General features: G+C 41.2%; 1 protein-coding gene across 14 annotated transcripts in view; it reads right to left on the reverse strand.

The window, feature by feature from the left end:
* The window catches only part of DTNB (dystrobrevin beta), a 297,775-nt gene that overhangs the window by 107,374 nt on the left and 167,471 nt on the right, over positions 1 to 22,930 (reverse strand). For all 14 annotated transcript variants that reach the window (XR_004251289.2, XR_004251286.2, XM_032172425.2 and 11 more), the window contains one exon: positions 1,472 to 1,549. Coding sequence is in view for 12 of the 14 variants with exons in the window: in XM_032172425.2 (XP_032028316.1) it covers positions 1,472 to 1,549 (78 nt within the window). In the remaining 2 variants the exon portion in view is untranslated. The remainder of the gene's footprint in view (positions 1 to 1,471; positions 1,550 to 22,930) is intronic.

Genomic DNA, 22,930 nt, shown 5'->3' on the forward strand with positions numbered 1-22,930 from the left:
CCAGCCTGGGTGAGAGAGAGACACCGTGTCATGTCTCCAAAAAAAAAAAAAAAGAAGACAAGAACATTTCAAGGCAAGCGAACAGCCAGCATTCCAACTCAGACAGAATCTGGCTCAAGAGTCCATGCTCTGGTGCCCTGCACCACTCAGCTCTGCCCAGAAGCAGCAGCCTGACTCCCTCACTGCTGGAAAGTGCCCTAACAAGGCTAAAGGCAAGTACTCTTACCTGGTCAGGTCCTGAGTCTCCATGCGGGTAATGTATATCAGGCCACTCTGATTTATTAAGTCCCTAACTTCTCTCTTCAGGGTAGTCCTACACTTTACTCGTTAGCTTCCTTGTCAGGCTATTGCCCAAACTTGCTTGATGATAAGAATCAGCTGGAATAAAAATGTAGCTTCTCAAGATCCTATCTTTAGAAATTCCAATTCACTGGGTCTGATGTTGTCCCAGAAATCTGTTTTCAACAAGTGACCCAGGTGATTCTTCTCATCAGTCAGGTTTGAGAAACATTGCCCTAGGAGTTTTGGCCGATGGGAACAAACATCATTGTCTTAAGCACTATGTATTATATAGTCAAAATTTCTATAGCGTTTCTATAGCTGAATTAATCCAAGGCAATCGGTACATAGGGTACAAAATGGTTTTTTTTTCCAGGAAGGACTAGGGGGTGGGCTGGAATGTCTTTGTGGTTTTCTTGTTTCTGAGTGATGACTGTTAGAAAGAACTCTTTAATGGCCGTGCCCTTGAGGGAGTTTTTGCATTGCTCTGGTCATGCAACAGCTTATACCAAATAGAAAGCCATTTTATATAGTTCTTTTAAGTCCTGCCTGAGAGAATTTTTGGAGAAGAGCAAATTAAATAAAGAGGAGAAAGAAGTACACAGTTCTCATTCCTTGAAGGCCCCTAAAGCAAACTCCTTGCATAACCAAAAGAGACTCAGGCTTTTCAACTTAAATGTTTATAAATCATATACAGAATGATTTAGGAGAAAATTTTATAAGGGATTAATTCAATTTACACAGTCTAATCAAAGAGCAAAAATGATCTTTGACAAAGAATTTAAAGGCAAAACGGATGAAACTCACGACTATCAAAATATTAAGGTTAAAAAACGGACCTGAAACATGCCTAATCTGCTCTGACACTGTCACCACTGCTTGTCACAAATGAAGTTTCCACCTGAGGCACCACTGGAAGCCAAATTCAGTTGCTATATTTGTGAGTCAGTGGGGGAAAAAAGGAAAATAAAAAGTAGAAATTAATTCAGTTGCTATATTTGTGAGTCAGTGGGGGGAAAAAAGGAAAATAAAAAGTAGAAATTAAGACTAAAAGACGGTCAAAGGAAGAGAAAGCAAACCAGTCCTTTCTGCCCTGTGGAACAACCTGCTTTTCAGGCCTCATTTCTGGTAGGGGCACCGCAAATCAGTAGCAGAGGCCAACATCCAAGTCGAAGGCACAAGACATACGTACCTCTTGGTGGGAGTGGGCACTCCAGAGGACATGTGGCTAACCACGGTGTCATTCATATTAGTCAGAGGGCGAGGAGGACTGAAAGAAAAGACATTTATCTTATATTAATAATTACCAAGTAGGGGAAACAAGGGAAATGACGATAAGCATGATAAGAGCAAAGGGACCAACGATGATTCGCGGTAAGCACAGCGGGACCCATGGGGAGTGGGGGGACCCATGGGGAGTGGGGGGAGACCCATGGGGAGTGGGGGGAGACCCATGGGGAGGGGGAGGAGGGGACCCATGGGGAGGGGGGGACCGATGGGGAGAGGGGGGACCCATGGAGGGGGAGACCCAGGGGGGGGGGGGTAGAAATAGATACTTCAAGCCTAAGTAAATTCAGCAAGAGGTTTTCCCTCACAAAGCCACAGGGCCACTGAGCTGGGGGTACCAGGAGAAGCAACTGATTATAAGCACACTACTACAGGACATAACTTTGGTGGCTTTTGCTTTGTAGTTTTAGTACATAAGAATTTAAATTCTGCCCCTTAGTGAATTTCTCTACATTTTAGGTACAAGATTACTAGGTGTCTGGCATTCATCCTGTATTACAAAGGTCACAACATCGAGGTGCATGCTGCTCCTGAGATTTGGTTAGAGCTCACTGGTTTCCCTCAGACTGAGTTTGTAAACTTTTAACCAGAACAAACTGTTAAATACCACATTCAAAAATAAGACTCTGGAACAAACTTTGATTAATTCTCTACTAGAATCTGAACAACAAATCCAAATTTTACACCTATGCCCTAATTAGAATGTTGTCTTTTATAATCCCCAATCCAAATTTAAACTTGAAGGTTAGCATTTTTGGTAACTTGTCTTTAGCTGCAGGTTTTCTGGACTCAGGTCTGTCCATTTCTCCTTCTTGTGAAAATCCTGAAGGAATGAATTCAAGCTTCTCAAAAAGGTGCCAGGTATCTTGCCTTCCAGCCATTCTTCAACCCCTCTCCCTCCCTACCAGGTTCGGCTACAAAAGGGTTCTGTCTTGCATCTGGAACCACATGACTATTGCTAAATACTTCTCCTGGAAAATTTCTCACTTCCTCTTTTAAACTGGAAGAAGTGCAGTTATGTGCCGCACAATCATGTTTAGGTCAATGACAAACCACATACATTATAACAGATTATAATACTGTATTTTTACTGTACCTTTTCTACGTTTAGATACATACATACCCTTGTGTAACAGTTGCCTCCAGTATTCAGTCCAGTCCCATGTCGTACAGGTTTGTAGCCTAGGAGGCTACATACATACACAGAGTGTACTTACACATACCCGGATGGTTTTGCCTGCTGCAAACCTAGGCTACACCATACGGCCTAGGCTACACCATACGGCCTAGGCTACACCATATGGCCTAGGTATGCAGCAGGCGAAACCACCTAGGTTTGTGTAAGTACACTCTCTGATGTTAACACAACACAAAATTGTCTAACAAAGTATTTCTCAGAATGCATCCCCCATTGTTAAGTTATGCATGATTATACTTCTCAGATTTGTCTATCAAAAGCATAAAACTGAGGCTGAAAGTCCTTCTCTCTTATTTAGGTGCTTGGGAACTAACTACCTTCTGGTTTCTCCTTCCGTTTAAGGACACAGTTAATTATGTAAAATGTTTTTGGAGAGGTTATACTTAGCAATTCTTGGTGAATATTAAGGGATCACAGGCTTTATTGTTTTGCAGGTTTCGTAGTACATTCAAATAAAAGCTTAAGGGGAAATATTTCAGGGCAAGCCAAGGAACCCAGACGTTAAAGAAGGATCTCTTCTTCTCTCCATCTATCTATGCACTTTTTTTTCTTCTTAAACCAGTTGCCTTTCTGTATAGGGATTTTTAAAAACGATTTTTCCATTTAATGGAGAGGATCCGAGATGGAAAGTAATTTGCAGGGAACAGATTTTGGTCTCTTGATTTTTAAGCCATAGTACTATGCTTATTGTTCTACATTCCTCCCTTTGTGTGACACGTCTCTAAGTAAGACATTTAGAATTGAAATATGCCTCTCTAGGCTAGAAGTCAATTCCAAGTTATTTATCTGACTACCTGTCTTCAGACAGATATCCAATTATGTCCCAAACTTTCAAGACTATTAATGCTAGTGGCTGTGCTGAGTTATAGTCAACTAATCAGTTGTTTTAGGTTGACTAATGATGGCAGTGAACACAGAGATTAGCTTACATTTAGTCCTAAATTTATATTTTTGCCTCTGGTTCTTTTATATCAATTGTCCAAATGAAACAAGGAGACAATCCCTATGAAAGAACCAAATCCAGCACAACGGCTTTCTGGTCCTGGAAATAGAATGGGCTATTCTTTAATGTATTATTATTAGCAATCTATTTCCAAAAGAAGATAAAGACATTTTCACATTGCTTTCAGAACTAATACAGTTACCTGCTATATATATATTTTTAATTTTTAATAAATAATAGAGACAAGGTCTCACTATGTTGCCCAGGCTGGTCTTGAACTCCTGAGTTCAGGTATCCTCCCACCTCAACCTCCCAAAGTGCTAGGATTACAGGTGTGAGCCACCATTCCCGGCCACCTGCTATATTTCAATATTAAAGATATCACTGCATTCAATTTCCTTTTTGGTATTCTCAGAGGAAAAATGAGAATAAAAATTCTAATTCCTAGAACATAAATCCATGCAATAAAATTTCATGATTTGTAACAATTTGGTCTGATACCACAAACATCTTTATAATCATCAATATCTCTTGGTATATATCATGTTCAACCATTATAGCACAAATATCAAAGCTTCTTCTCTAATATTCAAAACCAGACAGTAATGGTTATATTATAAACTATAAACTAATCGTAACTGATCCCCAAATGTCATAGCCTTTCTGAACTCCTAACATGCTTTGTTAGAAAGACAGGTATATGTCTCCAGTTTAAAATGAAAGAAGCGCACTTGCAAACTTAAAGGAGGTCTTTACTACAGAACCTCCACTAGAGCCACAATTCACCACGAAAGCCAACAGCTCAGATGCATTCTTAGAAGGTGTAACATGGCCTGGGGAACATAGTCAGACCCTGTCTCCACAAAAATTAAAAAAATAAAATTAGCCTTCTGGCCAGGCACAGTGGCTCATGCCTGTAATCTCAGCACTTTGGGAAGCTGAGGCGGGTGGATCACAGGTCAGGAGTTCAACACCAGCCTGGCCAAGATGTTGAAACCCCGTCTCTATTAAAAATGTAAAAATTAGCTGGGTGTGGTGGCGGGTGCCTGTAATCCCAGCTACTTGGGGGGTTGAGGCAAGAGAATCGCTTGAACCCAGGAGGCGGAGGATGCAAGGAGCTGAGATCGCGCCACTGACTCTAGCCTGGGTGACAGAGCAAGACTCCATCTCAACAAAAAACAAAAATAAATAAAATAATTAAAAAGATTAGCCTGCTGGCTGGGCACAGTGGCTCATATCTGTAAAACTAGCACTTTGGGAGGCCAAGGCAGGCGGATGGCTTGAGCCTGGGAGTTCGAGACCAGCCTGAGCAACATAGCAAAACCCTGTCTCTACAAAAAAATACAAAAATTAGCTGGATGTGGTGGTGCACGCTCGCAGTCCCAGCTACTCAGGAGGCTGAGGTGGGAGGATCACCTGAGCCCAGGGAGGTTGAGGTTTCAGTGAAACTGACATTGTGCCACTGCACTTCAGGCGGGGTGACAGAGTGAGATCCTGTCTTAAAAAAATAAAAAATAAAAATCAGTCTGTCATGGTGGCAAGTGCTGTAGTCCTAGCTACTCAGGAGGCAGAGGTGGGAGGATCATTTGAGCCTGGGACGTTAAGGCTGCAGTGAGCTGTGATTGCACCACTGCACTCCAGCTTGGGTGACAGAGCAAGACCCTGTCTCAAAAAAAAAAAAAAAAAAAAAAAGTAATGCACTAAAAATGACTTCTGGCTCAAACAAACATACAAAACCTTCATGGTTCTTGTAAGACATAACTGAAAAGAGTATTTCCAGCTGTAAAGCAGACATTAATGCTACAAATTATAGAAACTTAAAAAAACAGAACTGGCACAACTTATTAGATTGGTTTTGTTGATCTCTGACATTTAAAACCAGTTGAATACCTTGAGCACCAGATGTTCTGTATCTTCCTTTGGTACAGATCTCAGCAAGGTATAGGCACTATTGAGTTTCATGATACCGAAATGGCCACCATCTATTGCTTAGTCCAGAAATTTGGGAGGTTCCTTCTTTGTTAATAAGATACCATTTTTTCGATGGGATAGAATAAGATGATGATATAGGTAGAAAGTATCTGGTAGTCAGTAGAGGTGGTTTTTAAAAGACTTGGCAAGAATTTGATACTTCTTAAAGGGAAAGCATCACTGTTACTGGGTACCTACTGATAAAAGATTATCTTTATTTCAATGACCTAACTGTATATAGATGGAGACAAATATGCAAGCAAATCATTACAATGCCATGTAATGAGTGCAGCAATGAAGTATGGTCGGTCCTCCATGTCTGTGGGTTCAACCAACTGCAGAAGGAAACTATTCAGTGAAAAAGTTCCACAAAGTTCCAAAAAGTAAAACTTGAATTCACCATGTGCTAAGTAATACACTGAATCCTTGCGAAGGACGTGATGCATAGGCATTGTGTTAGGTATTACAAGTACTCTAGAGATGACTTAAAGTATACGGGAGGATGCGCATAGGTTATATGCAAATACTATTCCGTTTTATTTCAGGGACTTGAGCATCCTTGGGTTTCCGTATCTGTGGGGGCTCCTGGAACCAACCCCCACGGATACTGAGGGACAACTGACAGACCAAGTGCTGAGAGTCACAGGTGAAGATCAGGTACTTCTGCCTGGAGGTACTTCTGCCTGGAGGAACAAGGGGCAAGAATTGTCACAGAAGGCCTCAGAGAGGAGGCACCATTGAGAACAGTTTTCCAGATACAGAAAAAGAATTAAGAGAACCCTCGATAGAAAGAGTATGTAAAATGGCATAGAAATCCAAAAATACATGAGAAACTGGGTCTAATTTATTTGTTTGACCAAAGGCATCTAAAAGGGAGTAGCTGGAAACGCATGTGGAAAGGTAGAGGAGAGGCAGGATGTGAAAGGAGCTTGTCCTATCACAAGGTGAGAGATCTGAACTTTATATTGCAGGCAGCAGGGGAAGCACTGAATGTAAAACAAAAACCGATGTTACCATCACATCATTTTAAAAGCTCACTCCAGAATCTTGCAGATGCTGGTCTTTTATCAAAAGTGTGCACGGGAATCATCTGAAAAGCTTTCTGTAAGATAAGATACCCAAGCCTACCCTCAGTTCAGTGACTCTGAACCTCTAGGGGTGAGGGGAATCTTTCCCCCATATAATATATAAATATATCATGTAGGATATATTTGGAAGCAGGGGAATGGAAGCTGGGAGGCCAGGTAAGAGGTTTTGGCAGTTGCCCAGATCAGTGACTATGAAGATGGACAGTGGTAGTGAAGATGGGGGCGAGAGAAAAGGAAAGCTATTGTGAAGACAAAACCAGTAAGAGAGGGTGACTGATTAAGTACACAGGGTTAGGAAATAAAGAATAAGAGATTTTTACCTTGGCTACTGGGTGGTAAAATATCCAAACTAGAAAACACAGAGTAGGAAACAAGATATGAGGTTGGAAAGGAGGAGGGATGGGTAGACAGAATGAGCAGGAAGATAAGAGTGAATAGGATTTGAGTTTTGAAATTGTTGGGTTTGAAGTACCATTGATAATAAGTACAGGTAAGTGGATGTCTAGAAAGCAGTTGAAAATAGGAGAATAGAACTCAGATGAAATGTCAAGTTTGAAAATACATGAGTGTCATTAAACAGTACCTGTTCATTTCAGTATTCTGAACACTAAAAACATGCATTTACTTATTTATTTATTGTTTTGAGATGGAGTCTCTCGCTCTGTTGCCCAGGCTGAAGTGCAATGGCACAATCTCAGCTCACTGTAACCTCTACCTCCCAGGTTCAAGCAATTCCCCTCTCTCAGCCTCCTGAGTAGCTGGGATTACAGGCATCTGCCATCATGCCCAGCTAATTTTTGTATTTTCTGTAGAGACGGGGTTTCACCATGTTGGCCAGGCTGGTCTTGAACTCCTGACCTCAGGTGATCCATCTGCCACGGCCTCCCAAAGTGCTGGGATTAAAGGCGTGAGCCACCGAGTCTGGCCGAAAACGTACATTTATATTTATTGTTTTTAGGCGGGGTAGAAGAGGTTTGGGGACCTATGCAGTAAGAGCATGGCTTAGATAACAGGAACAGAGGTTCTGGTTATTGGGGAGACACATCTCCTATTACAAAGCACAAATTGAGCTTACTGGTAGAAATAATTTTCATGCAGCTCCTTTGTGGCCAGACCACTCCAATTTATTCTGGTGATGCTCTGAAATATAGACTAACTAGAAATTAAAATTCCTATAAAATCTCTCTTAAGGGTTTTAAAGTCATCTGTAGGAATAGATAAATAACTTGTACCTTTAAAATTATTTCAGGACAGATTACATACAACTGTATATTTCTTTCATTTACCAGATATTTGCCTATAATGTGACAGGCACTGTGCTAGCTTCTGGGAATAAAAATTAAAAAGATGAAAACTTAAGTCTTACAAAGAAGAAAAATTTAGAAAAAAAATAATAATATAATGTAGTAAATACTTAATAGAAGAAAAACTGGTATATGCATGGGAAAATACTGAGATTATCTCAACCCATAAAGAAAAACATATTTCTAGGGTGTTAAAGAGTTAAATATAAACCAGGCATGATGGAACACACCTACAGTCCCAGTTATGCAGGAGGCTGAGGTGGTGGGATCATTCGAGCCCAGTATTTTGAGGCCAGCCTGGGTAACACAGCAAGACTCTGTCTCTTAAAGAAAAAAGAGGAGTTAAATATAAATGTTTATATAAATTAAGAGAAAAGATATAGGTCTATGAATAGAGAGGATTTTCTTAGCTCAAAAGCAATGGAAAAATTAGAAAAACACCAATTAATTTGAATTGTTAAAACCATCAGAAAAGAACAAAAAAAAATTTGAGGAACTACCTGAACAAATGTGACACAGCAAAAATTAAATGCCTTAATACATAAAGGATTCACACAAACTTACAAGAAAACTAAAGGGATTCCAATTAGATAAATGGGTAAAAATACATGTTTTAAAAGAAGAAATACAAATGACTCAAAAGAAATTTAATTAAAAATTACAGGCTGTGCACATTGGCTCATGCCTGTAATCCCAGCACTCTGGGAGGCCAAGGCAGGAGGATCGCTTGAGCCCAGGAGTTCGAGACCAGCCTGAGCAACATGGCAAGACCCCATCTCTACAAAAAAATTAAAAAATTAGCTAGGTGTGGTGGCATATGCCTATGGTCTCAGCTACTCAGGAGGCTGAGGTGAGAGGATTGCTTGAGCCTAGGAGTTAAAGGTTGTAGTCAGCCATGATCAAACCACTGCACTTCAGCCTGGGTGACAGAGTGAGACCCTGTCTTGGCGGGGCGCGTGGGGGGCGGAATTATAGACCACTTTCTCTGGGAAAAATAATGATCTTTTTAAAAAGGCAATCCTTAAGAGTGGAGAGGGTTTTCTGACATAGGTCCTTAATTTACTACTAGTATAGTCAAGAGTGAAAGTAAAAAGTTAAGCCAAATTTCTAGAAAGTGATTTGGCAATATGTCCATCAAAGATCTTAGAAAACATTCCAACACTTGGCTCAGTAGTTCTCCTTCTAGGAATCAATTCCAAAGACTAATTAGAAATGCACAGAGAGATTTATATTAACAAATATTCAGGAAGTGTTATTTATGGTAGGATAATTTTGAAATTATCCTAAGTGTTCAAATATAAGGAAAGGAAAAGTAAACCATGGTATATCCATAATTATAGGATATTATGCTGTCATTAAATAATAATGCTTATGAAGACTTTTTGATTACTTGGAAAAATGCTCAGCATATAGAAGATAACAAAGAAGGGCAAGATGATGATGATAGCTAACAATTACTGAGTGTTTGATATCTATCAGAAACTTTAGAGCTTTAAATACATTATTTATTCTATCTTTACAATAGTCGTAAACAATTATTTATACATACACACAGCACACTCAACTACATAATAAGCATAAAATGAAACATCTGGAGGCAATATGGTCAAATGTTAAGATAAGTGGAATTATGGGCAGTTTTTCCTGCTTGTTTATACTTTCCAACACTTGTCCAACCTTTTCAGTTTAATTTTTCCTGATTCTAAGAGAAAAAGATGCTTAACGTAAAAAAAAAAAAGAGTCAAATTTCTAAAGTGAGGCTATATTATTTTTATCATTAAGAAAGCAAACTGAGAAGGGAAGTGTTATATGAGCATACACACACACACACACACACACACACACACACACACACACACACAGAGGGAGAGAGAGAGGGAGGAAGAAGGAGGGGGAGGGAATGAGGGAGGAGAAACTACGGTGTAGAAGTTTGAGACTTTTAGTAGAAAACCTGTGAAATGGTTTGAGTAGATCCAAAGTTCCACAACTTCCCAACATCATTACCACCACCACTCCTCAAAAATGAGAGTAAAGAAAACATCTTAGACTAGTCTTGATGATCTCCTCTACTACACTGTTAAGAAATCTGTGATATTTTTACCATTATATTTCAAGTATCTGGCATAGTATGAGGCACAGAGAAGCTACTCCATAAATATTTGTTGCCCATGAGTAAGCGCCATGTTGTGGAATATAATAGGAATGGTGAGTGGGTAAGAAGTAATCTATTATATTTAGGTGTGGTGAGACTATTCTCCAAAAATGGGATGACATTATTCGCTGTTATATTTGGTGGATGTATTTGCAGCACTTACATTCTTTTCTATTTAACTCTATTAACGTCTACTGCTTGGTCTGTTATTTTTTTTTTCTTCTACCATTTATGACTTAGGAATAGAATCAGCAGAGTGGAGAGTGTCTTTACTAATAATAGCAATATTTATTGAGTGCTTACTATACGGCAGACTAAGTTTGAACATTTTCCATGGATTCACTCATTTAACCTTACACCAAGCCAATGAAGTAGATATCATTATCTTTATTTTACAGATGAAAAAAAAAAAACTGAGGCATGGAGAAAAGTAATGTTTTTGAGGCCACAGAGCCAAATTGTGGGAGCAAGAGGATTTGAACCGAGGCAGTGTGGCTCTGAGTGTGTGTTCTCAGTCATTCGAGTGTACTGTCTACTATCTTTCATGGCTGCACTTTTAGGAAAACACTTAAGGATATTTACTCTATAAAAAAAAAAGCCAACAGCATGATGTTAGATCATAGTTCCTGTTGTTTCTATAGGAAGATAAGACAGTAATAGTTGCAAAGTATAGTTTTTGAGTGATTTACCCTTTCCCCATCATATTATTAGAACTCTGTGTCCTAAATGGCTCTCTGAATGTAAACCATCTGGTTTGAGAGCTTAACAGGATTAACTTTAAAATCTAATCTTCATTTCAAAGATCTTCTAGGTTCCTAATCTCAGCCTAGCAAAATATATACATTTAATGAGCAAATTATCTATTATATAAATGAGACTGTTGACTAAAAAAATGTTTAACAATGGGCTTAAAATCAACCTTGAGTGTTATGACTCATTTTGGCTTTCTGAATTGACTTAGATTCAGGGGTAAACAATGTCTGGATAGGAGTCTCTAACCAAGGATGTGAAAGTACAGTACTGATGTTGTGTAGACAAAATTTCTACTTAAAATTGCAAAGTTTTAAAGATGAAGGAGTAGGCTCGGTGCAGTGGCTCACACCTGTAATCCTAGCACTTTGGGAGGCCAAGGCAGGAGGATCGCTTGCATCCAGGAATTTGAGACCAGCCTGACTCCATCACTACTAAAAATCAAACATTAGCTGGTTTTGGTGGTGCACACCTGTAGTCCCAGGTACTCAGGAGGCTGCTGGGGGGAGGACTGCTTGAGCCTGGGAGATTGAGGCTGTAGTGAGCTGAGATCACATCACTGCACTCCAGAGTGGGTGACAGAGTGAGACCCTGTCTCAAAAAAAAAAAAAAAAAAAAAAAGGAGGAAATGAATAAAGTCAGCTGAAGCCTGGAAGACAAGTGAGATTTGCGGTACCTGTCAAAGCTGTCCCTTTTCCCCAGGCCCTTTGACAAAGCCTCTTCTGTAGGAAGTCAAGCAGACAGCCATGTACATACTCCTGCCCTTCACTTTTAAATTTATTGGTACATTAGCTCTTTCCACAGAACATTTCTTTTAGCTGTGGAGGTTAAGATTAGTGTCCTGCAACTCTCTTTTACATAGACAGCTGTCTGCTAGCCATGCATTTGGGGATCTTTAGCAGATTTTTTGGGGGTCTGTTTATTACTATTGGTGTGAAAGGGGGAAAGAGTTTATTATGCACTAATGCTTTCATTTGCTTGACTTCTTTTTTTATACTCCCCATAACAATGCTTTACAAAGTAGGTAACCATCTTAAATACATTTAATCTCTTATTAATATTTTGTGGCCAGCTATTTTGCCCTCAATCCTAGATACCTATGTTACTTCTGAAATTATCTTCCCTACTCACTCGAATCAGACCTTTTTCTTCTTTTAGATGATGCAGCAGATTTCACCAAACTTTAAAACAAATGCAAAACCCACACTATAGACTACCTCATTCGATGATGCAGCAGATTTCACCAAACTTTAAAACAAATGCAAAACCCACACTATAGACTACCTCATTCTTTTCTCTATCAAACCACTTCAGTCTCCCATCTCTCTCCAGCAAGTTGTTCTTTTGCTTCTTCTAAGCCCCTGCTTTCACCTCTTCTCCCACCTACTTATCCTGGAATGTCCTTCATAGATTGGCCAAAGTTACACGATTTCTCACTTCTCTTATCAGAAAAACAGCTCCTGAAATTTCAGTAGCTCTAGCAAACCTTTCTAGTTACAAGCTCCATTTAAATAAACATGGGCCATAGTATGCAAACAAACAGAAATCTATGGCCTATTCATGCCTAGCACTGTTAGGGGTTTCGGGACAAAACAAAACAAGTTGAAGACTGTCCCTGCCCACAAGAAGTTTATAATCAGTCCTCATAATTGTCAGTCATAGCAACAACAGGTACTTAAGCTTTAGCTTAACATATTTAGATCAAATCCTATATGATGATAATTTATAACCAAATACATGTAAGACCATTTGTAACAAAGACTACAACTTATTTCATTTGATATAAATAAAAACCAGTACAAAAAAGAATATGAAAAAATCCTATGAAGTTAACAGTTACAGGATTTGTTGTGTATTTTGCATACATTTCTTTACTTTTGCAGCACTGGGGAGAGTTGTAGGGGGAAGACAGTGCCTAAGCATTTGCTGAGTGTGAAATGCATCAGCACTGAGCCAGGCCCCTCAGAAACATTACATGAATTCTCACTACTACTCATGGTGGTATTTCTATTTTGCAAATAAATAAAATCAAGGAAGATAATGGGTTCAAGGTCACATGGTAGAATCAGTATTGGACACTACTTTTATCTGCTTCTAAAGCCACTGAATAGATCAAATCCACAAACAGTCTTTTATTTCAGGCATCTCTGTATTATCCAAATGAATTTTTCAGATTAGAGTTCTCAGGGAACAATAAGTTTTCAAGTGTGAGAAACACTGCCCCAATTCAGGACTACTAGCTTCAAAATCTAACTTGAAGTAGTTTAAGCGGTAAGGGGGGTGGGGGGAGGGGGGGAGTGTGGGGGTGGTTGGGAGAGGAACTTATTGGGCACCATAACTAAATACTAACTAAATTCATAACCAACCTCACGAAGGTAGGGGTGCAGCTGGCTTTCAGGATATTGGAATGTCATTAGGAAGTTTACTGTTACCTTTGCTTAGATCTCATTTTGAGTCAGGCTTTACACATGGCCCACAGCTTTTTATGCTTAAGAAGAAAGAGTTTCTGCCCAGCATCTCACAGCTTTACCACTGGAGAATAAAACCTCTTCCTTTATCCCAATTTGAAAATCCCCAGCAAAGCCTCTGGCCTGCCCTGAGTCACTTGCCTACTCTGGCATTCAGCAGGCCCCATGCTATGACTGGTATTCCTCCCGGTACATCACAGTTAGTGCTGGGAGGGGAACAGATCTCTAAGGAGAGAGCACTGTTGCCAGAAAAAAAAAAAGGGAGGCTGCAGAACAAATCGACAATAAAAAATGTTCACTTACTTAAAGATTAACTTTCTTCCAAAGAAAAGTGTAAAATGACAGTGCTCAGGGTGCAGGCACTTCAGCATCTCTGCTGCATAATGCGTCAGAATGAAGGTGGTATTTCTCTTTTTTTTTTTGAGACAGGGTCTCGTTCTGTCACCCAGGCTGGAGTGCGGCAGTGCAATCTTGGCCCACTGCAACTTCCACCTCCCAGGCTCAAGTGATTCTCTTGCTTCAGCCTCCCAAGTAGCTGTGACTACAGGCACATGCCACCACACCAGCTAATTTCTGTATTTTTTACAGAGATGGGGGTTGTGTCAGGCTGCCCAGGCTGGTCTCGAACTCCTGGGCTCAAGTGATCCATCTGCTTTGGCCTCCCAAAGTGCTAGGATTACAGGCATGAGCCATTGTGCCCGGCCTTCTCTCTCTCTTTTCAGTTACTACTACTCTTCAAAAATTTGTGGTTAGAGACCTATTCGTGGACCCTTAAGTGAAAACAATATATTGTCTAGAAAGAAAACCAGTTTTCTTATTATTCCATTATGATGAAGAGGACATAAGGGATTACATTGATCTATAATGCTGGTAAGCTGCAGCTCTGGTGAAATATTAAGAAGCCCAGGTTCTAAAAGCCCTTTCATTGCGATGATTCTCGTGTGGCTAGTGTGGATCATTCTTGATCTCCTTGAATAGCATGCTCCTTGTCTATCTCTGTGTAATGGACCAACCATTTCTTGTTACTTCACTGGGTTCTAGGTTATCTGCCAAAGCAAAGAAGTTAAACAAACAAGCAAAAATACCTTTTGGAAAACCACGATGTTAAAAAATAAGCATCTGGTACTGTAAGTGTAGCACAAATATCATGTTACATACCTACAATGAGGTTTCTGACTTCTAGGAAGTGCATTTAAGTTTAGTGATCATTTACAATTAATTAACCAATTTGTTAATATAAAAAACTCCCCTATCAACAGACATATATGCCTCAATTTATATTTGTAGCAATTTAGCATAGCCATTTGCGGTATCAGACTTGTTTAATGAACTATTTCTCAGGAAGGAAAAGTTTACCACAAATCCATTCTTACACTTTCACCACTAGATAGTGTCTAGAGACATGCAGAGGAAGCCAGATATCTCTCTCTAGCTCTAGAAAGGGACAGAATTGTAAAACGAGACCATAGTTATTAACTATAACAAATTAACTATTTAACAGTATTGCTCAATTTATCATCACTATGTTGAAAAAGCAGTCAAGAGTCTTATAAACCGGATCATCAGATCAACAGAAATGTATTTTTTTATTTTTTAAAATCTTTCCATGATGAATCCCTCCTTCCTTGTTCTCCTTGTTCATTAAACTTAGGAAGTTGTTCCTACTTTATGTAGATGCTAAGTCCCGTATTTAAGAAAAATGAGAAAGGATGGCATCTTAAATGCTTTAACAAGTTACTGCTCATAGAGGGGTCAATGAAATGCGTGATGCAAAGTCATTTCCCGACCTGTTCACATGGTCATTAACTGAAATCTGTTTTCAAAAATGTAAATAAATTCACTGCTATAGATGACAGGCTGACTCTCACATATTTTTACCAAACAAGAAGAGATGTAGTGGGGCTGGGCGCAGTGGCTCACGCCTGTAATCTCAGCACTTTGGGAGGCTGAGGCAGGCGGATCACCTGAGGTCAAAAGTTCAAGACCAGCCTGGCCAGCATGGTAAAGCCCTGTCTCTATTAAATACAAAAATTAGCCAGGCGTGGTGGTGGGTGCCTGTAATCCCAGCTACTTGGGAGGCTGAGGCAGCAGAATCGCTTGAACCCGGGAAGCCAACGTTGCAGTGAGCCTCTGAGATTGCACCACTGCACTCCAGCCCAGGTGACAGAGTGAGACTCTGTTTCAAAAAAAAAAAAAAAAAGATAATAGTGGGCTGCCCCTTTAATAGAAACTCCCTGGGAAGTTCTAGGGGCTCTAGAATCTTGCCAAAAATAAACACAATCATCATTAGCCCAGTGCTTAAGGTGGCAAAAACATAAAGGCAAAGAATAACTATTAAACCTTTACATTCTGTAGCAAAGTCTTCTTCTTTCTCTACAGATCTGGCTTCTAATGCATTACGCTGCTGTTGTCTCTAAGGAAACAGAACAATCACATGACGAAGGGTCTTCTCTACAAGGTAGTCTTCCCCACAGAGCATTTTGGGAAAGAGGAAGCTCAAGAGGACAACTCATTAGAAGGCAAACACACACCTGCCCTCCACCACCGAGTCCACAAAGCAGTCAAATGACAGGACAGGAAGACAGAGGTAGCACACAGTGTAGATACCGCTCCTTGGAAGCTTAAAAATGAAACACACCTACTTGCAATAGAATCCAAGTCTTGCTGCAAATCCGTAGCCTAATGAACCCGGTCAGCAATTCCATTCCGATGAGGACTTTAAGGAGCACTCCCACCTCCTCTCCAAGGGCCTCTTCTAATTGCCAACTCTTGATAAGAAAGTAGCCTGCAGAACTGTGTCTGCCAAGCAGTCTAGGTAGGTAGCTATCAGGAGGTAGGGAGAACCAGTAAGGCTTGATTTTTTTGTTTTGCTGAAGAGGAGTTAATGGGAATGCAAGCAGGGTGAAAAAATAGGACGATGGTGTCTGTCTACCGCTTTGATGCAGACAGCTCCTTAATTCATAAAGGCAGCTTATCCGAGGGCAGTTGAAACAAAAGGGCCATCCAGTGCAAGCTGCTGAGCAGGCTCTGATGGATGTCTCTGGCAGGGTAGTCCCATCATGAGATTGTCTCTGCCAGTCAGAGTCATTCTGTGGCCTCTTATTTATTTCATGTAGTCAATAGCTCCTAAAACTGTGTTCCTGGTTTCTATCCCCACTGCCACCATCACATTTCAGCCCTCATTTGGCTAATGTTACTTAAATATTCTAAGTTTTCTATTGGTTCATGGGTGTCCAGGGAAACTTTCTATTGTTACTTATCTGATTTCTCGCAGCTAAAATTACTTCCCTAAGCACAGTTCTCATCATGTCACCATTCTACCCCAAATCATCAATTGTCTACTAGTCTCCCAAATTAGAACAAAACTCTTTGTCTGTGCAGGCACTGCCCAGACAGCACAGCCTCAGTCTCCCAGGGCCTCCTCATTCTCACCACTTCTCCCCCTTCCTACACTGTTCAAACACAGGTCTGGAAATTTTCTGGCACAATAAAACAAAAACAAAACAAAATGACAAAAACTATACAAGTATTTACACTAAAAGTAGAGGTAGTCAAAATGAAACCCTTACTAAATACCTCAGCGCCCGGGAAATAATTCTATTATTTACTTAGACAAATGAAGAGGTGAGAAAAGCCAAGCCAACAAATCAGACAAACTAACTAGTGTGACTGTTACTACACACACTTGGATATCCAAACTCAGAGCCTAAAAAAAAATGGGTGCATGTGTTAGACTACTGAGCAGAAAACGAAAGAGCTGATTCATATCAGAAATATAATAAAAACAAAATAATAGTGGGATATCATCTTTCAAGGCTACAAACTCTAAGGATATAGATGAAGGACATAGTGCAGAATGTGAAGGGCAGTGTGAACAATAATGGGTAAAATTAATTACAGGAAAAAACTACAGGCCAGGTGCAGTGGCTCACTGGGAGCACTCTGGGAGGCTGAGGCGGGTGGACTGCTTGAGCTCAAGAGTTTGAGACCAGCCTGGGCAACATGGTGAAACCTCATCTCTACAAAAGAAATACAAAAATTAGCCAGGTGTGGTGGTGCATTCCTGTGGTTCCAGCTATTCAGGAGGCTGAGGTGGGAGGATTGCTTGAGCCTGGGAGGTTGAGGCTGCAGGGAGCCATGATCGTGCCATCACACTCCAGTCTGTGCAACAGAATGAGACTCTGTCTCCAAAAAAAAAAAAAAAAAAAAAAATCTATAGAATGTTTGAGATTATGAGATTGAAATACCATAATTTTATAACGAAAACATATCAGGGTCGGGCATAGTGGCTCACACCTGTAATCCCAGCACTTTAGGAGGCCAAGGCGGGTGGATCACCTGAGGTCAGGAGTTTGAGACCAGCCTAGCCAACATGGTGAAACCCTGTCTCTACTAAAAATAGCAAAATTAGCCAGGCATGGTGGCAGGGTGCCTGTAATCCCAGCTACTCAGGAGGCTGAGGCAGGAGAATTGCTTGAACCGGGGAGGCAGAGGATGCAGTCAGCCGAGATCATGCCATTGCAAAAAAAAAAAAATCAGGAAGGAAAGGGGGGCAGCAGAGAGTGGGAGAAAGTTTGGGAAAATTGGGTTCTGGCTCCAACTCTGGTACTAAGTGGATTATGTGACCTGCATGACTTTGGACAATGAAGCCCTGTGTGTCTCAGCTAACTGGTCTGTGAAATGACAGGGGCTGGTTCTAGGGCACTGATTTTCACATGCTGTGCTCTGGGGATCTGAGGATGCCACATGGTGCTTCAGTGACCATGGTGGACAGCAAGGGGAACAGATGAGGGATGTTAGGCCCCAATCTTGTTCCAATAAGGGTAGCTCCACTTCTATTCCACATAACATTTCATAGGAATAAAATGTTTTACTGCTTTTTTAAAAAGTTTGAAAACCACTTTCCTGACTACAAAATTTAAATTAGAAGTCCCTGCTATATTCTCTCATAGTATCCTCTTCTTTTTTAATAATACTTATCATAATTTGCTATTATATGTAATTAGTTTTTATTTGTTGGTTGGTTTCACTTATGAGCTTGTAAACTTGGCGAGAGCAGGGACCCTAGTACTTGTTTCATCTCTGTCTTCATTGCATTCACAATGTGTACTGAAAACCACAATTGGAACACAGTGGTTGCTCAACAAATATTAGTTCAATTATGAATGACTCTTATAGCTGAGCTTTTATAATTCTACTTACTATTCTTTTTTTTTGGTTTTGTTTTGAGACAGGATCTTGCTCTTTCACCCAGGCTGGAGTACGCTGGCATGATTATAGCTCACTACAACCTCAAACTCCTGAGCTGAAGGGATCCTCTTGCCTCAGCCTCCCAAGTAACTTGGATTACAGGTGCACCACCATATCCAGTTAATTTTTTTATTTTTATATTTCTGTAAAGAAGGGATCTCACTCTGTGGCCAGGGCTGGTCTTGAACTTCTGGCCTCAGCAATCCTCCTGCCTCAGCCTCCCAAAGTGCTGGTACTACAGGAGTGAGCCACCTTGCCAGGCCATCTACTTACCATTCTAATCTACCTTAAGCAATTTATTAGCTGAAACCCAAAAGCGTCAATTGGTCGGGGGCTCACCTGACATGAATTTTAAATGGAAAAGATATCCAGACAAGGAATTCAAAGAAGGCTGGTAGATACGCCATTTGGGACAGCAAAAATCTGTGAGCGGGAGGAGTAATGAGGCCTAAACAGGCGCACACCCAATCGAGGCAGCAGCGCTCCTCATGCGTACTAAACACATCAGGCCAACTACGCTGTTCAATCATTCTTAGCATCTCATTTCTGGACCAAAAGAAACTAAAAGAAATTTAAAATGCCCCAAGACATTAGAGAATTTGCCAAGGGAAAGAAAAACCACATACCATTTCATTAAAATGTGTATCTAAGTCTCTGCTGAAAAGACCACACAGAGACCTTGGGAGACAGTGCTTTGCCAGTGAACTATAAATCAGCTGTAGAAGTAGTCCAGGGACTTCCAGTTCAAGGTAGTAGAGTGAGCACATGCGGAGAGCTCACCCTCCTGTGCCAAAAAAAAAAAAATGACCTAAAGATATAAACATAAATTAATGCATAATTAATACATGTACAGCTAGGACCAAAACAAAAAAGAAAACTCTCTTTATGCCTAAATAAAATGAAAAAGGATCCTCTAAGGAAGAAAATGAAGAATGATAGTGGTGAGCAAGGGCTGCTTCTCAGCGGCCATGAGCCACACACACAAGGACTGCAGGCCACTTTTGAGGAGGCTGGAAGAACCTAGGTTCTGACCCCCATGGGGCCCCCCGCCAAAAAGCAGAGAAAACAGAGCCTCCAAAAAGGTCTTCAAATATTTAAGATCCTCAGGCCCCTAAAGGATAAAACAGCATCCATCAAATGTTCTGAAAAATAACCAATTAGAGACTTTAAAAATGAAAACCACAGTTATTGAGACAAAAAAAACAGCTAAAGATTGACGAACATAAAAAAAAAGTTAAATGTAAAAGCTAGATCTAGAAGTTTTTTTTTTTTTTTCTCTTTTGAAACAGGGTCTCACTCTGTCACCTAGGCTTGAGTGCAGTGGCGGGATCATAGCTGCCACTGCAACCTTGAACTCCTCAGCTCAAGGGATCCTCCTGCCTCTCAGCCTTCCAACTAGCCGGGGCTACAGACACATGCCACCATGCCCAGCTAATTTTTTGTTTGTTTGTTTGTTTGACATGGAGACTCACTCTGTTGCCCAGGCTGGGGTGCAGTAGTGAGATCTTGGCTCACTGCAATCTCTACCTCCCAGGCTTAAATGATTCTCCTGCCTTAGCCTCCCGAGTAGCTGGGATTACAGGTGTGAGCCACCATGCCCAGCTAATTTTTGTATTTTTAGTAGAGATGGAGTTTCACCATGTTGGCCAGGCTGCTCTTGAACTCCTGACCTCAAGAGATCAGCCTTGGCCTCCCAAAGTGCTAGGATTACAGGCATGAACCACCATGCCCAGCAATCCAAAAGTTTTAAAGTCTATATTTTAGGGTTCAGACAAACTAAAGAGAATGAAGGAGAGGCGATAGTATCTAAACAGACAATGGCCGAAAATTTTTCACATTTAAAGCGTGAGTCTTCAGAAACTAAGAATCCTGAGTATTAAATTAAATTAAATAGAAACTCAAAAAGCTTATATACAGACAGGTTATAGTAAAACTTCAGATTTATTAAAGTATTAAAAAAAATCCTGGCCAAATGCAGAGGCTCATACATGTAATCTCAGCACTTTGGGAGACCAAGGTAGGAGGATCACTTGAGCTCAGGAGTTCAAGACAAGCCTGGATAACATAGTGAGATGCTGTCTCTACAAAAATAAAAAATTAGCTGGGCATGGTGGTGCACACCTGTGGTCTCAGCTATCTGTGGGGCTGAGGTGGGAGGATTGCTTAAGCCCAGGGAGGTGGAGTCTGCAGTGATCCGTGATCGCACTACTGCACTCCAGCCTGAGCAACAGAGTGAGACCTTGTCTCAAAACAAACAAAAAAATCCTAAAAGTTTACTAGAAAAATGAGACATTCAACAAAAAGGAAGGAGAATCAGACTGCCGTCAGCAAAACTGATTATAATAGAGGAGTGATACCTTCAAGTAACGAAGAGAAAACAACTTTGGCTGGGCTCATCATTTAAGACTGAGTGGGTGCACCACAACCATTAGACAAGAAAAAGAAATAAAAGATGTCCAGACTGCGGCTTGGCACAGTGGCTCACTCCTGTAATCCCAACACTTTGGTAGGCTGAGGCAGGAAGATCACGAAGATCACTTGAGCCCAGGAGGTGAAGAGCAGCCTGGGCAACATGGCGAAACCCCATCTCTAAAAAAGTATAAAAATCAGCAGGGCAGCCAGGCACGGTGGCTCACGCCTGTAATCCTAGCACTTTGGGCGGCCAAGGTGGGGGGATCATGAGGTCAGGAGATCGAGACCATCCTGGCTAACATGGTGAAACCCTGTCTCTACTAAAAAAAAACACAAAAAAAATTAGCCGGACATGGTGGCAGGCGCCTGTAGTCCCAGCTACTCGGGAGGCTGAGGCAGGAGAATGGCGTGAACCTGGGACACGGAGTTTGCAGTGAGCTGAGATCACACCACTGCACTCCAGCCTGGGTGAGCCAAGATCGCACCACTGCACTCCAGCCTGGGTGACAGAGCAACTGTCTAAAAAAAAAAAAAAAAAAAATCAGCAGGGCGTGGTGGCATGAGCCTATGGTCCCAGCTACTTGGGAGGCTGAGGTGGGAGGATCACCTGAGCCCGGGAGGGCAAGGCTGCAGTGAGCCATGATTGTGCCTCTGCATTCCAGCCAGATTGACAGAGCGAGACCCTATCTCAAAAAAAAAAAAAAAAAAAAAAAGTCCAGACTGTGAAGCTGTGAAGGAAGAGGTCAAGAAGTCAGATTATCTCTATTTGCCGATGACATGATCTCATACATAGAAAACCCTAAAGAGTCCACACAAAGGAAGCTATTAGAGTCAGGTGCAGTGGCTCATGCCTGTAATCCCAACACTTTGGTAGGTTGAGACGGGAGGGTCACTTGAAGCCAGAGTTTGAGACCAGACTAGACAACATAGAGAGACTCTCTCTCTCCAAAAAAATATTTTTTTAAATTAGCCAAGTGTGGTGGTGCGTGCCTGTGGTCCTACTACTCAGGAGGCTGAGGTGGGAGGATCACTTCAGCCCAGGAGTTCAATGCTGCAGTGAGCTATGATTGTGTCACTGCATTCCAGCCAAAGTGACAGAGCAAGACCCTGTCTCTAAACAAAACAACCAACCAAGCAAAACTATTAGAGCTAATAGACAAGTTCAGCAAAGCTGCAGCACACAAGATCAATATTACAAAATTCAACTGTATTTCTATATATTAACAGTGATCTGAAAATGAAATTAAGAAAAGAGGCCGGGCGCAGTGGCTCACGCCTGTAATCCCAGCACTTTGGGAGGCTGAGGCGGGAGGATCACGAGGTCAGGAGATCGAGACCATCCTGGCTAACACGGTGAAACCCCATCTCTACTAAAAACAATACAAAAAATGAGTTGGGCGTGGTGGTGGGCGCCTGTAGTCCCAGCTACTTGGCAGGCTGAGGCAGGAGAATGACGTGAACCCTGGAGGCGGAGCTTGCGGTGAGCTGAGATCGCGCCACTGCACTCCAGCCTGGGCAACACAGCGAGACTCCGTCTCAAAAAAAAAGAAAAAAAAGAAAACAGTTTTATTTACAATAGCATAAAAAATATGTAGAAATAAATTTAGCCTGGCTGGGTGCAGTTGCTCACGCCTGTAATCCCAGCACTCTGGGAGGCCGAAGTGGGCGGATCACCTGAGGTCGGGAATTCGAGACCAGTCTGGCCAACATGGTGAAACCCTGTCTCTACTAAAAATACAAAAATTAGCTGGGCGCAGTGGCACATGCCTGTAATCCTAGCTACCTGGGAGGCTGAGGCACGAGAATTGCTTGAATTGACCAAATTCAC

The sequence above is a fragment of the Hylobates moloch genome, unplaced genomic scaffold (genome assembly GCF_009828535.3).
Source record: "Hylobates moloch isolate HMO894 unplaced genomic scaffold, HMol_V3 SCAFFOLD_13, whole genome shotgun sequence".
NCBI classification, from domain to species: Eukaryota; Metazoa; Chordata; class Mammalia; order Primates; family Hylobatidae; genus Hylobates; species Hylobates moloch.